A 17054-nucleotide genomic window follows, 5' to 3' on the forward strand; every position below is an offset into this window, starting at 1 on the left:
ATTTTTATCACATCCATTCAAAAAACAGCCCCTTAGTTTCCTGTGAACAGGGAGAAGAGTAGAGTAATGAATCCCTAGGAATTCAAAGTGATATTAAGCAAATCGAGCGCGAGCCACATTAAAATAAATTGCCAAAAAAGTTAAAAACGCTCGGAGTCATTCTGAGACTCGTTGCCAATTGTTTACTCAAAGCCCGATTTTTCTTGGTTTTGAAAAAAGCGTGCATCTTCGTCAAGCATCGAGAATGGGTGTATTATATTAACTCCAGAGAACTATATCGAACCCTAAAATGTAATACAGAGTCAGTCTTTTACCTAAATCCCTAGCATACAATTATACAGCGTAATATTACATACTCTTAAAAAAATGCAACTAAAAATATAAGTTTACAAATAATTATTAAATGAACTTATGTAGTTCGTATCGAAGGAAGTAATAAAATTTTTACGTTGAACCTCCATAATTGTTCAAATATAAACGCCAGCCTGCTTATAAATAAATAAACGTATTTATTATAAATAAGTTGCACCATACTTATTTTCTCATAAAGGTGAAAATAAGTAGATTACCCACATTGGAAACTACTCGCCACTATTTTAAACTCCATTAACCATTTAACTGCTGAAAAAGTTCACAATTGAAGTAAATATACAACAAGCAAAAAAATAAAGGGCACGGTCGGAAAAATGTAATGTGGACTGATCCTGCATCAGTCATGGTTTGGTGAGGGTGTAACTAATTTGGAGATTAATATAGGTTGATTTTAATTTAAAAGATTACGTGGTAATCTTATGTTAATATAATAATCTATTAAAGTTAAGACTTTTTCTTTCTTTTTTGACTTTGCGAAATTTACTCCCCACTCAAATACTCAAAGTTAAAAATATTTATACATTGTGTGACAACCCTAGTTGTCTAGTTTTGGCTTTATGATTTCCGTTAGTACCCGCACTTCAATACTTAATAATAGTGGTTTCACCCCTTGGTAAATTGTCTTCTACTTTGTCTATGCTTTCATAGACAAAATACCTATCCTAAAATACGTAAATCAAAATAGTGTAGTAATTGGGTTTATTGTATTGTATGTACCCCACTATTACTTTTTCGCAGTTCTTGTAGTATATCCAAATAATTTGAGATTAGCCGGCACAAATAAAATATAAGACAGATAGATAAAAAATTAAAAAGTCATGTTCATTTAATAAAAAATATATAATTTTGCAAAATAATATAGATGTTTAAATAAAGTAAAGGAAGAAACAACTCATAAATATCTGTAGCTTGTAATCTGAGATAAGAAAGTTAAGGAAAAATTTTCAGCTGGCGTTCAATTTCTTCCAAGTAATTTTATCACTGAGTTTACTAAGTAATCCTTTACACAAGAGTTTGCGATAATGGATCACTCAAAGCGATAAGGAAGATTTGTGTACTAAGCTTTATTATATTTTTATTTTTATCTGTTTTTAACCATAGACCGAAAACTAAAATAACGATGTTGATGCATTTCAGATTCAGATTTTCTTCAAACTTCGTAGATTTATCGAGTACCGATGACGATACATTAATTTGATATAATTATTCCATTTTTCAATTTGCAAAATAAGATTTTTGTTAATTTATATAATTTTCATCTTTCATCGATAAGGCAAGAAATGATCTTAATTTTAAATTTCAACCTTAACTTCAAACTTATCTTTAACCGATTCATCTATTATTAGGAAATTTTGGAATGGCAAAGAGAATTTTGTGCTTTTTTGCGTGTTTTTTTAATTTTTAAACTATTATGTAATATTATTTGTTTGAACGATGTATTGATGGTTCTGAGCTTAATCAATGGATAGAATTTAGAGTTTGAATTTGCGTTTTGTGTACCAAGTTATCGTACGCTATCATTCAAGAAGACATTATGACACGGTTTTTATCAAGAGACGTAGGGTACTCTTTCAATACATAAATAATATTTCTTTAGGTTGTTATGGTATTGTACCTCAATACTAACATGCAAATGTTTATATTATAGGTGTGTGGATTTGATTTTCATTGAAGAATTGCTGTATTTGGTAACGTAAAATATATAAAAAAGTACCAGAAGACTCCACGAATTCTCAGCGATCCCCTTCTAAACTAAAACTAAGTTGAACAAAGCATACAAGATTTTATGACGATACGTCACTCGAACGGTTAGCTCAGTTGGGAGCACTCGCACGGAGTGCGAGAGGTTCGAGTCTCGCATCGTTCATTAAATTTTGTTTTCAAATTTTATGTGTGTATTAATTCCAGAAGTGAGGGTTATCACTTTAAATACATAACAAATTGCTTATACTCGTACATGCAAATGTTTATAGTATGGGTATGTGGATTTGTTTTTTCTTGAATAATTGCTGTGTTAGGTAACGTTAAAATATTACAAAAAAATACCAACTCAAAACATGCATATTAAAATTTATACAAGTTTACAAAAAATCTACTATAAGATCACTTCAAAACTAATTACTACTTGTGAATGTTGGTTACTTCAAAACTAATTACTTCATATTGAATTTAGTAATTTTAATGTTAAACTTGGCACCAAATTTAAATATGTTGTAGAGTAAGGTTATTTTTTGCATATTTATTTATTTTTGTAATGAAATATTTTATATAGCAATTTTTTTATTTTTATTCAATTATTTTATGTCGACTTTTTTAAAGTGAAACTATTATTACATCATAAAAATAATAAAATCGCCAAAATAGCGCATTATTGAAACCATTTCTTAACGGTTTGCATAAAGCTTATATTTTTATAAAAAATAATTATATGTGTACAGAATTTGAGAAGAAAATTTATTTTTTCTTTACATTTCTATTGTAAGGTTCCTAGCGGGATGATATCAGAAGATTACAGGTTCGAATCCTGGCAGGAACGCCATGTAAGGTTCCTATCGAGATGTAAGTGAAGCACCAATGTCTGAGTAATAACTGCACGTTTATTACGTGGAAAAGTATACTTATATGCTAGTATAATATAAGGGCGAGTCCACACTACATATCCTTAATAGACATTGCAAAAAAATCACCAAAGTACCCTAACAATTACAGTTGGAGCCATGTTAATTATCCAATCTAGATAAAAATTGTATGAAAAATGATTTACTATTTAATTTAACCTAACATAGTTTTGTTATTTTTGAAAACAAAATTGTATTTATTTTTCTGATTCTGAATTAAAACAATGGTGATCTTGTGCGAGAGAAGTAACATAGGTCCGTTCGATTCCTCAAGGCCTTTGGCTCGGTCCCCAGCCTTAATTGTGTTTATAAGTATAATATTATATATATCACTAGTTTATATTACCAAATGATTGGGCTATGTAGAATAATGTCATAGATATGCAGTCAGTTTGTCTTTTTTTTTTGGTCAAAATTATGCTAATAATACTTATAAATGAAAGTGAATCAAGTTAGATCCTAATGGTGGCGGGGAGTGTATAGGGCGGGGCGAGTAACAAGCGATTTATGAATATAGCTGTGAATTTAATGAAAGCAGTCAATGATATCTTTCAAGACATACATTTCTTGAGATTTTTTATGTACTAAGAAATGATATGTAAACAACTAGTTTTTTCGTACTTTAAATTAACGGTGTACGAGTATGTATTTTTGATACATTTAACGCAGGGATAGAGAATTCAGACAGGGAATGAAGCGAACAACCTCAGGCTCTTTAATTATAAATGTTTATTGTACGATATTTAAATCCATATTTTTATTTAAAAAAAAGCCCGCTGAGTTTCTTGCGCCCGTTTTTCTGAGGTCTGAGGCAGTCTATTTTGAATGGATGGTAGTTTTTGACTTTCAATAAGTAATTTTGAATAAAAATATTTAATTTGAATTTAGAACGATAGGGGAAGTTTAGATAATCTGTGACTTGGCGATGCATCGGCAAGCGCTTGCAATTTTGCAACAGAATTGAACCGTCTCAATTTTAGATATCGTTTTGAAGGATGAAAATACGTAAAACTGAATTTCGATCAAGAACTCTGCAGGGATATCTTAAGTTATGCATCGCACGGCTCATGCCCACTACGGTCTGGCATGATCCATCCTTTATACGGTTGGTGTACGCTGGCTGCTGTAAATTCTATCGACGTAGTAGAAACGTCACACTAAGGCTGAGAGAGAGAATCTATAGAGGATACTTAGACTTTGCTCAGACATTACTTACGTAAAACATGAACTTGACTTTTGTATTGGGCTAACTTAGCTTAAGGCGCGGACTGACTTGGATTGTAAACGGTATAACCAATAGTACAATATTTGTGTTGATCATGTGGCTAAGCTGCAATAATTTATATTACTGGTTTTGAAATGAAATGAAATGAAATGAAATGAAATGAAATGATTTGAAATGAAATGAAATGAAATGAAATGATTTATTTGTATGAATCGTGGTAACATAGTTGTTAACAATTAATTGGTGTACAGCACAATTCGCCAATATATCGGCATACAAATATTTGATTGTCAATATTGGAATATCATATTTAATTTATACTTATACGTTCTTAATACACATTACATAGCTTTAATTCAATGAGATTATATAAAATAAACATTAGTTTGTAGGTACCTCTCAAAAATTACATTTGAATACTATTATTTTTGGCTAAAGAATTCTTTTAAACTATAAAAGCATTTATCTATTAGCCATAATTTTAATTTTTTATGCATTAATGTTTTAGACATCTCTCTAATATTCTTTGGAAGGTGGTTAAATACCCTAATACACATAACATTTGCGTTATTTTGATGAAGCGCAGTTCTACAGTATGGCATCAGAAGGCGAGTTGGATCTCTTAATCCTAATATGGAATAGTCCTTTGCTGGTTTAAAAAGTTCACCATGTTTTTTAATGAACATACAAATTTCTAATATATATAGACCAGTAAGCGTTAACAGACGGTGCTTTTTGAATAATGGTCTACACGATTCTAGAGGACTGACATTGCATAAAGCTCTTATACATTTTTTTTGTGCCAGAAAAACATTTGAAATATTAGTGGAGTTTCCCCATAGTATTAACCCGTACCGTAAAACTGACGAAATATAACCGTGGTATGCAGTAAGTGCAGCATTAAAGGATACAGTTTGTCTGAGCCTTCTTAAAGCGAAAACGAACTTATTTATTTTGCCTGCCACTGTATCACATTGAGCTTTCCAGTTACAATTGCAATCTAATATAATGCCTAAAAATTTTATTGTGTTTGTTTCTTTAATCGTTAGGTCACTGTGTGTTATATTTAGAGATTTATGTATTGTTTTATAATTAGAAAATTGTATATATTTAGTTTTTGTCATATTAGCGAATAAATTATTCTCATTAAACCATGTCAATATAGTTTCTAAATTTTTATTAATAGTCATATTATAATTATTTATCGCTTTATGCTCGTCAGGAATAATTATGGATATGTCATCTGCAAATAATACACAGTTATAGTCAACCACATCGGGTAAATCATTCAAATAAATTAAAAACAGTAAGGGTCCCATAAGACTTCCTTGAGGAACTCCAAATTTACTAATTAAATAGGGTGACTTGTATGTAGTCATCTCCAGTTTCTCATTTATGTTATTTATTTCTACAATTTGTTGTCTATCGGCTAAATAACTTTCAATCCATTTTAGAGCAGGGCCTCTTATACCATATTTTTCACATTTATATATTAAGATATGATGATCAACAAAATCGAATGCTTTTGACATATCAAAAAAGGTTGATATTACAGGTACTTTCTTGTTAATACATGTAGTTATTTCTTCTATTAAGTAATAAGCAGCCAAAGTAGTTGATTTGTTAGCTTGAAATCCAGTTTGTTCTTTTTTTATAATATTATGTTTATTTAGAAAATGCATTATTCTTACATACATTGCTTTTTCCATTATCTTTGAGAAAATAGATATAAGAGTAATTGGCCGATAATTATTGATATCGGTTTTAGTACCCTTTTTGAGTAAAGGCTTAATAACAGATAACTTTAAGCTTTCTGGAAAGACACCCTGTGAAAAGGATATATTAATTAAGTAAGTCAAAATATGAGAGATATTGTGCTTGCAGTGTTTGAGTATATGTGTAGATATGGAATCATAACCTGTTGCCTTTGTATTTTTAAGAGAATTTATTATCTTTATTACTTCGTTTTCGGAACATGGAGAGAGAAATATACTATTATTGATTGCATTTATTTTGTATTTATATTGATTATTCCAATTATGATTACAATTTTTAGTCAAATCAATAAAGGAATTATTAAATGTTTTTGCAATGTCTGATGGATTTGTTATATCAACGTCGTTATAATGAATTAGGTCAATACAATTTTTAGCTATCATATTATTATGACTACCTTTTTTCTTTATTATATCCCATGTAGCTTTAGTTTTATTTTTTGAGTTTTGTATATATTGATTATTTAGGTGTCTCTTAGAGCAGTCAATACAAGACCGTAATATTTTGCTATATTTTTTTAACTTTATCTTACTTTCATGAGACTTTGATTTGTAGTGATTAAATCTCAACTGTCTTTTCTTAATACAAGCTACCTTAATACCTTTTGATATCCATTTATTATTGCCAACATAATTGGACATTTTCTTATTATATATGGGAAAGCAAAGATCGTATAACAGGCAGAAAAAATCATGAAAATTTTTGAAGGCTGTATTGGCATTTGACTCATTTAATACATCGATCCAATTTAGAGATTGTAAGTACATATTAAATTTATGTATATTCTCTTGACAATAATCCCTAATTTTTATAGACCAATTTTTCGGTTTATTTATAAATATTTTCGGTAAACTTACTAGTTGGCATGATTCATGATCCGATAGAAAAAGCTTAATTACTTTGCCTTCCGCTGTAGGAATATTTGTCGCTATTATATCTAGGCATGCTTGTTGTCGAGTTGGTTCCGTTATATTTATATTAATATTGAAATTACTTAATAGATTTTGAAATAATTTTGATATCTGATTTTCTTTTAATATATCAATGTTAAAGTCTCCGGCTAGTATAATCTTTTTATTATTATTGATGGTTAATTTATGGAGAAGTAGTTCTAATTTTTCAAAAAATAAAGTAATATTTGAGTTTGGTGTCCTGTATATACAAACAATGTAGCAATTTATCGCTCTTACTTCAACAGCACAACATTCAAATATTTTTTCGGTTGAGTATTCAGTACACTGATCGAGAATCTTATAATCTAGAGATTTCTCCAATAAAATACAACTACCTCCTCGTCTTTCATTCAATCTACAAAACGTCGAAACGACATCATAATTTTGCAGTATGAGATTAGATTCTTCTCCCCTTTTTATAAAAGTTTCAGTAAGACAAATGATACTTATATCTACTTCTATTTCAGACAACGCTAGCTCAATCCATTCTAGCTTATTTAAAACACCAGCAATGTTTTGGTGCAAGAGATACATTTCCTTACATGGTTTATGGTCGAAAAAAATTAGCTTGTGTATTATTTTCTAGATTAATTGTTTGAGTCGCTTTATTACAATAGTTTTTAACTGACAATATCGTTTTATCATCTTGTGTAGACATTTCTTTTTGGTTTCTAACGCTTCTATTTTTGTATTTTAGTTTATTTAACCAATCCTTGCATACCAAAAATTCCTGTTTATAATGCTGACTTTCTAATTCGTTGTTGATGTTGTTGCAAACTTTATTAATATAATTATTTTTAGCATTATAGTATCCAGTATAATTTACATTTGAATTCAAATATTTACAATTTGGATATTGTTGACATATTTGTTTTAAATAGTTATTAATAAGAATTTCGTTAAGATGAGGATTTTTCACAATATTCAATATTATAATATCAGTACCTTTTAGGTAGCGTAGGAGGGCAGCAGTCTCAGACATAAATACGAACGGATTTCTATCGTGTTCGCCTAAACTAAGAATGAATTGGTCCGTTTGGCAAGTTTTTATTTTGAAACACGATTCGATTATATTTTCTGTACTGGCTGAAGGTTTTGTTTCTGCTGAGATTTCATATTTTGAAGTCAAATTAAACGTGGAGAGTCGAGAAGCCATACCCACACATTGTTTACCTCCAAAGATAAATAAACGTTTTTTCTTTTTGGGTTTATTTTCCTCATGTTGCATGGATGTCGACACACTTTTTTTAGGCTTGAGATGATTATCATAGGGATTTACAATATCAAAATCAATCCTACGTTTAGCTTTTAAAGTTCTAACTGATGAGAACTTTTTGAATTTCTTATTAGTGCTATTTTGGTCGGTGTATATATTCAAAGTAGTTATTTTTCTTTCCAGTTCACTAATTGTCTTCTTTAACAAATTGTTTTCTAAAATTAATTCTTCTATTTCTCTATTTGCCTTGTCTAATAAACATTGCAACGTGAGAATTTTTTCTTTGAAATCATCTAATTCGCAATATATTGTAGACAGGTCCGGTAAGCTTTTAATGTCTTCACTAGTGCTAGGTGATGTTTCTAAATAAAGGTCATCCATACTCTGATTCTGTTTCCGTTTGCGTAAAGTGATGTATTCTTTTTCCATAATTACTGTTTATCCAATTTAGAACTACCTTCATGAATTCACTTTATTTATTATCACAAAACCAAAGCTAAATTTAGTTAAGTATTAAACCTCGTGAGTGTTAGTTTCGTGCTAAAGTGGTTTATGCAAAATACATATCGGTGATAATTCGTTCAAATACACGTATAAATAATCAAAATATAATACTCTCACTATTGTCACACAGCCAATCCAAAATAATGTATGTGAACGTCGAAATCGTGTGTTGTTGCATTTATTCAATATTTAGTGTTAGAATCACTCGTAATGTATTTGTGATAACGTTTATTGTTGAAGCACGGAGTACTTTTAAAAATCAAGGTAACACAGATTTATTTCATTAAAATTTTTACAAACTTTTCTTTACTCGGAGATCGGAGACACCAACACGATAGGAGTGTTTATATGTTTATTCACTGATTTTAAAGCTTTGTCCACAATATATGTTGTTAGTCGCGTATGTATTATTTCACTGCACTTGTTTTTAATTGAGAAATTTATGTTATATGATTTTTAATATACAATAAATACGGAGTCAATGTTTACAGTGGCTCGCTGGCGCCCTCCTTTGTCGCCTCTTTTTCTTTGGTTTATTCAAAATATACATATTAAATTGAATAATTGTTCGGTTTAAGTTCTAGAAAAATACTAGTTCTATTAAATTCTTTAAAAAAAGAATGTTATTATCTATGAAAATTCAGAGATTTTTAACTCCAAAGTTTAGTTTTGGGAAGCAACTTCCAAAATTTTTATTGGACATTTCAAATTATATATAAACGTTCTATTCAGTTAAAATTTTTCTTTAAGTCCTTCTTTTTGTAATGTATTTTTTGCTTAGGAATATTTTCATTGCGTTATATTGTAATCGCCTCTCTAAGAAACCAATTTTTGTGGATATTGAGGTATGACCGCGCCTTAAGCTCAGAATAATTTCAGCTGTTAAAAGGCTATAAAAATGAAAGCAAAGATTATGCTAAGCTTACACTCAGTTAAGTTAGCTCTATAGATCTCAGCCTTAGACTTTGCTGAGACTTTGTTTACGTAAAAATTTGATGATTATGATTTATTTATTTACGCTAATTTTACTTTTGTATTCGGCTGTCTTAGCTTAAGCATTATATATTCTTTGCAGGTTAGTATAATTTCACCTGTTTCATCACTATAAAAACGACAAACATCGCGACTAAACAACGTAGCCCCGCAATGCACATTTTTTGTTGTTGTTGTCTAAAGCCATCGGAAATATAAAATTAAAGTTAATGTGTTAACATTGAAACAAAAAAGTTGCCACGTGAGAGGCGGCCTCGCCCATGAAGAGTTCCATAGCAGCAAGCATATAATATAATAGTCTATGTTAATTTGTCAAATTGCATCTGTCATAAAATAATTATATAAAAATAATGGAATGCAATGAATGTAAGAAAAATATCTCTAACATAAAGGAATCCTTATGCTGGGCTAATGTAAGTGAAAGAAGATTCCGACTTATGACTGCTGAACAAAATAAAAGTTGGAAATGTCGAGCGTGCGTTTCTAAGAAAGATAAAAAAAGTACCAGAAGACTCCACGAATTCTCAGCGATCTCCTTCTAAACTAAAACTAAGTTGAACAAAGCATACAAGATTTTATGACGTTACGTCACTCGAACGGTTAGCTCAGTTGGGAGCACAGTCGTGGGTTCGAGTCTCGCATCGATCATAAAATTTTGTTTTCAAATTTTATTTGTGTATTAATCCCAGAAGGGAGGGTTATCACTTTATATACATAACAAATTGTTTATACTCGTATTTATATTATGGGTATGTGGATTTGTTTTTTCTTGAAGAACGTAAAATATTATAAAAAAAAACTTAAAACATGCATATTATAATTTAAAAAAGATAACAATAAATCTACTATAAGATATTTAACTTCAAACCTAATTACTACTTGTGAATGTTGGTTAATTCTATTAACTAATTACTACCTGAGAACTTCATAATATTGAATTTCGTAATTTTAATTTTAAACTTGGCACCAACTTTAAAAATGTTAGAAAGTTATTTTTTGCACATTTTTTGTATTCAAATATTTTATTAAGCAATTTTTAATTCTTATTCAATTATTTTATGGCGACTTTTTTATTTATATAATAAATATAATATCGACACACTTTTACACAAATCATCTTGACCCAAACTAGACATAGCCTGTACTATGGGTACAAGTCAATGATTATACTTACTTAAACATACATAAATACATAAAAACATCCATGACTCGGAAACAAACATCCATATTCATCATATAAATGATTGCACCTCTAGCGTAGTAGTCAGGGTCACTAACCATTCGGCTATATCGGTCGTCAAGTAAATGTTTTGCTAAAAAGGGTTTGAGAATACAAAGTACATTGTAAACCCGTGCTGTGTACATTGTACAAGTAGCTTCTGGTCACTTTGTTATTAAAGCCTGCCTTTGTGTTGTTAGTTTGTTTGAGGAATAACACGAGCGTACTATACTGTATACGAGTACTGTATAAACAAACCCTCTACTGAATGCTTAGAGAGTTCAAATATGATGGTTATGTTTGTGTTACAAAGGTATACTAGTAGATATCGTTAACTGTGTTTATCTACACCCATGCTTTAAATCTTCTATTAAAGATTCTGAAACAATTAGCTTATTGCCAACATTAAAACACCCAATGTTCTAATAACCATTACATCACCCAAAAGAGTGTTGTAATGTTGTACTGAATTTCATAACAACACTCCTATGTTTTTTTTATCCCTTCATGCGCAAAGAGTTTCAACATACAGCCACATTCTCATTGCTCGATGCGTGGTATCTGTATGAATTTCAAAAAAAGAACATTTTTGTTTACGCGCGCTCCACACTCCCAGAACGTCGCGTGCCGTAAAAAAAAGTAGGTTATTCGAATCCCCGCCACTTTTCTTCGATATTTTTATTGTTTTGTTTACAAAAAATGAGCGATTCATTTTAAACGCTGCAAAAGAACATTATATTCGAGTGAATTTTAATTATTACACTATACAAATGTAAATTACTACTAAAATAAATAATTGTTTCTTAATACATATTTTATTTGTATATAATCAGTAACGAATGATATTAGGTTACTACTAGGACTGCTGTTTTAATGTTAGTAGTAAGCTAACTGTTCCAGAATCTTTTAGAGGATTCATATTCTGGGTGTAGATAAAGTCTTGTACGCAACTGTTGATAATTAGGTATTAAAACACTCATGTGATACTATTATCACACTCGGCTTCGCCTCGTGAGATAAATCCACATTTGTGTTTTAATACCCCTTATTACACAACAGTTGCGTAAATAACTATTTTAAGTATAATATTGGATATACTACCTACTAAGCTAGAGGTCCCGGGTTCGAATCCCGGTAGGTGCAAGCATTTATATGATGAATATGGATGTTTGTTTCCGAGTCATGGATGTTTAAATGTATTTATGTATGTTTATATGAATTTATGTATGTTTAAGTAAGTATATTATATTAAATATATATCTGTGTCTTGTAACCCATAACACAGGCTATATATACTTAACTTGGGGCAAGATAATTAATTGTGTAAGAAGTATGTCAATATTATTATTATTATTATTATTTTGTTAATATTAGAGATGTATTACTAAAATGTATCACTAGTTCATATTACCAAATGATTTTTTTTAATGAAAATACGGGACGAGACGAGCAGGACGTTCAGCTGATGGTAATTGATACAGCCAGACCATTACAATGCAGTACCGCTCCGGATTCTTGAAAAGCCCAAAAAATCTGAACGGCACTACAATTGCGCTCGTCACCCTGAGACATAAGATGTTAAGTCTCATTTGACCAGTAATAAACCAGTGCAAAGGAGCCTCCCACTGGTAAATATAAAAAATCGACGTTGATAGTATAATAGCTGTAGTAGTAAATTCATTGGTGATATTAAAATTGTTTATATTGTTTATGCCAGTCACAGCATTCGTCGGCCTTTACACAATACGCCGAACTACTGTGACCGAAGCACCGAAGTGTTCAAGTTGCACTTCACTTATAAATTCTGTGAGTGCGTTTGTCCCTGTTGAAATTTATTTATTAAATACTAGCGGACCCGACAGACGATCTTCTTTCAATAGAAAAAAAATTATGTAAGTTTTCGGAAAAAATGTTGTCTAAAGCCATCGGAATTGTGAAATCAAAAAATTATGTAAGTTTTCGGGAAAAATGTTGTCTAAAGCCATCGGAATTGTGAAATAACAATGAAACAAAAACGTATTTCTGAATAATGTTATTATATGTAGTAATAAATTAATAATAAGGTTTAAATATCGTTAGTTTTGGCTTTTACACTACCGCTTTATATTTGGCATTTTTTTAAGTATTAAAATGGATTAAGGATTACCTTAAGAGACAGACATTATATGCCATTGCAGCAGTATTGCTCTTCTGTAGTAGTTTATGAGATCATCGCGAACAGACAGACATACAGACACGGCGGAGGAGTTTGTTTTTCACCGACTTCAAAAAAGGAGGAGGTTCTCAATTCATCGGTGTGTTCTTTTTATGTTTATGTTTAATTATTTTTTTATTTAAAAGCTGGTGCATCCTGTGTGGTCCCATTGCAATAGTTACGATTATTGATATTTTTGGAGTCGGTGTCAGCCAAGGTAGGTTTGTATCTACCTACATAGTTAAACATGTAGGTGAGATGTGCTTGACTCGCACGCGCGACGTGGGGAGACGAGAGGAGCGAGAAAGGCCGCGGCGGGAAGACGCCGATTCCAAAAATAACAATAATCGTTACTAGAATTTATTAATTAGATTGTATAAAAATACGCAATTATTTTTATACTTTTTAGTGCATATTATATTTATTGTTTTGGAATGTTTTCGAAGTCCGTTGTTTTTGATATTTTTTTTTCTATAATATATTCCTACTGTCTAGAATATACCTGAATCACACATAATATAATAAAATTATTTTGTTACAGATACGGAAGAAACTACAGAGTTCATAACGCGTCGCCCTATTCTTCCTTCAGGCATATCCGCTGGTAACTAAACTTCTATTGAAATAATTGTAATACGCTATGAGCCTGATAAGTGCACAGAAGAATTGTGAAATACAAATCAGATTGAATTGGGAATTTAAAATGTATGGGCTCTGACACGTATCTTTAACAGTGAATGAAATTTATGATATGGCCTTTTTTTTGGAATAGGAAGAAAAACTCTAAGGTTATCATCGCTTTTCGTGTGAATATTTTCCACATCCAAACGCAAATATAATCCTATATTTTTTATATAAATAAAGGAACGAAATAAGCCGGACGTTCAGCAGATGGTAATTGATACGCCCTGACCATTACTATGTAGTGCCGCTCAGGATTCTTGAAAGACCCAAAAATTCTGAGCGGCACTACAATTGCGCTCGTCACCTTGAGATATAAGATGTTAAGTCTCATTTGCCCAGTAATTTCACTAGCTACGGCGCCCGTCAGATCAAGACACAGTAATACTTACACATTACTGCTTCGCGGCTGAAATAGGCACCGTATGCCCACGTATCTATGCCTCAACATGGCCAAATCCCAAGGTAAACACTGTTTTGTTTAGATCGAGCCTCTTGCTGTAAGGCTACGCATGACAACAGGTGGGTTTCTTTAACTCGCAATACGCCACTCACTTTGTATGTGCGTTTTCTGAAATAAGAAGCTAACAGTTCGCCGCTTTTTTCGACGTTTTCACAGCTGTCACAGTCTCTCTAGAGTCTAGATTTATACGTAATCTATTTAATATCTTAGATAATTTATACGTTATGTTCTAGACTTATAGATTATCTAAGGTTTCAAACATATTTTGGTGTTTATTATTAATTTAAATGATGTTTTTGTTGTTCGTAGTGATTATCATCACATTACTTACATAGAGACACGAACGCGTTTGAATTCTGATAACCAGCTATAAATAGTAGCTTTGCTCGGCGCTTCTTCCCTAAAAGCAGTTTGAAGCCAATTTGGCCAATAACTGCTACCGAAATTGCTGAAAATCCTCACTCACCATAATGATGTTATTTCTAAAATGACTTCAAAAGGTTAAAACAAGTGACATTCAGTTGTATTGTTATTCCTTTTTAAATATCAGTAGTAAAAGAATACTGCACGCCCTGTACATGTAAACTTGTTGTAACCGTTGTAATAACATGGAAATCCCGTGCAAGAAATTTTATTCCATATATTGTTCTCACGTGATTCCTTCAAAATCGCACTATGGAGGCATGGAAGAGGTCCAGTTAGATGGCATAGAAGATTTTTTCCGAAGATAACCAATGAAGCAAATATTATATACCGCAATAATTTGACTCAACTGCGGGGTAATTTGTGTAAATTTTATTTGATTTAATAGTGGGGTGCTCTGGTGAACATGAGATTTCATTGCACGAATGTCTTAAAATATAGTAACAGGTGACGTTACAAGCAAATGCAAGATTAAAATTGTTACAGAATGGAGTGGTGCTACGGGAGGTCCGCCAGCAGAAGTAGTTCTCAGACTTCATCCAACAGCGTCCTCCACATATCCCGCTCTATCAGCCAGAGGAAATTTCACCCTAAATGAATTGGGTAAGTTTAGGAGGTTTAATGGTCTAAAGGCTTCCTGGTGGAAGGTTATCCTCACAGCTCATAACCTCTCGTCACAAACGATATCTGCTATGATGTCAATGTTATGTCAGTGGTATAAATTGTTTTTATTTGATATAAGAGGAGGTAAATGAACAAGTGGCTACTGCGATGGGAAATGAAAGGCTTCATGAAAGTGTAAAGGGATCATGGTTATCTGAAACACCAGAGGTTAAAAGTCGTTGCCAGCCTTTAAGGAGGGTATGCCCTAAGCTATCGGTTCAAAAATACTGCAGCCGGTAAAAGATTCCTCAAAGTAGTTTCGGATAAAAAAAATCTTGCAAAACGCGCGGTTAAGGTTGCCGATATCAGAGTTTCATTTTTTATTAAAATAAGGGACGAGACGGACAGAACGTTCAGCTGATGTTAATTGATACGTCCCGCCCATTACAATGCAGTGCCACTCAGGATTATTGTAAAAACCCAATAATTCTGAACTGCGCTCTTCAGTCGTCACCTTGAAACATAAATTATCAAGTCTCATTTGTCCAGTAATTTCACTTGCTACGGCGCCCTTCAGACCGAAACACAGTAATGCTTACACATTGCTGCTTCACGGCAGATATAGGCGCTTTTGTGGTGCCCATAATCCAGCCGGCATCCTGTGCAAAGGAGCCTCCCACTGGAAAAACTGGCGCGATGGGGATGGAATTTCCCATTTTGACTTAATGTCCGGTGGAGAAGTGAGGCTACTAGTATAAATTGAACAATTCCTCTGAGCACTCGCTGCTCAGCTGGTGTTGATGTTGATGGTGGATAATCGACCTCTTCTCATCAATAACTAAGGCAATGGAGGCAAGACTGTACTGTTTCCCATTTCTCTGGTCTCTTTATTATCATATTTCGTAGCATTTATCCAGACACTAAATGGTTTATCTGCAAACGTTTAGGAAAGTATTGAGAAAGAACCAGAAAAGGCAAAGAATATTGAAAAAATAACTATTTTTAATGTAATTATGTTAATACCTGGGTAACACTGAAAATGTTTAGAAAATGAAAAACGGCTTAATTTAGAAAGTTGCCCGCACTTTTAATGTTTTTCGAAGTAATCTCCGCTCCTCTCTACACATCGTTGCATTCGATGGAACCACTGAGAAAAGCAGTGGCCCATTCTTCCTTAGGGGTCTCTTCTATGGTATTTCACCGCATCTTCAGGGCTTCTTCGTAAAGCGAATACCTCGAATTTTATCTTTAGTTCTTGGGAATAAATAAACGCCACGGCGGGTGCCAGGTCAGTACAGTATGGCGGATGACTCATTATCTCGACATCTCCCATAGTCAAATATTCAACAGTCCGTTTTTCGGAGTGCGCTGAAGCATTGTCGTGGTGCAGGAGGATCTTGCTTTGAGGGCGATGCTGTCGATTTTTTTCTAAGACAACAAGCAAACAGCGATCGACATACATAGTCTGCAGTAACTGTCCTTCCATTTTCTAGCACAACTGTCGCGAGATGACCTATCCGACTATAGAATGAGGCAATCATCTTTTTTCCTTCCTTTCTTTACATTAGTTGGCCGATCCGCGAAAGGAAAAAACACTCACTGAGCTGATTGTCTTTTGGTTTCGGGTTCGTAGCAATATATCCAGCTTTCATCACCTGTGAGGATGTCAAATACAGCATTTGAGTCGCCGCCGTTGAACTTATCTAACATTTGGCGACACCAGTCGATGCGAAGGCGTTTCTGGTCGTCGGTTGAAGTATGGGGAATCCATCTGGTACAAAGCTTCCTGACGCCTAAATGTTCGTGTAATATTT

The 17054-nt window shown here is 32.3% G+C and overlaps 1 protein-coding gene across 1 annotated transcript in view; it reads left to right on the top strand.

The window, feature by feature from the left end:
• The window catches only part of LOC126972847 (uncharacterized), a 56036-nt gene that overhangs the window by 29953 nt on the left and 9029 nt on the right, over positions 1-17054 (top strand). The window contains exons 3-4 of the mRNA XM_050819941.1: positions 13612-13674; positions 15124-15240. Coding sequence (XP_050675898.1) covers positions 13612-13674; positions 15124-15240 — 180 coding nt within the window. The remainder of the gene's footprint in view (positions 1-13611; positions 13675-15123; positions 15241-17054) is intronic.

The sequence above is a fragment of the Leptidea sinapis genome, chromosome 27 (genome assembly GCF_905404315.1).
Source record: "Leptidea sinapis chromosome 27, ilLepSina1.1, whole genome shotgun sequence".
Lineage (NCBI taxonomy): Eukaryota > Metazoa > Arthropoda > Insecta > Lepidoptera > Pieridae > Leptidea > Leptidea sinapis.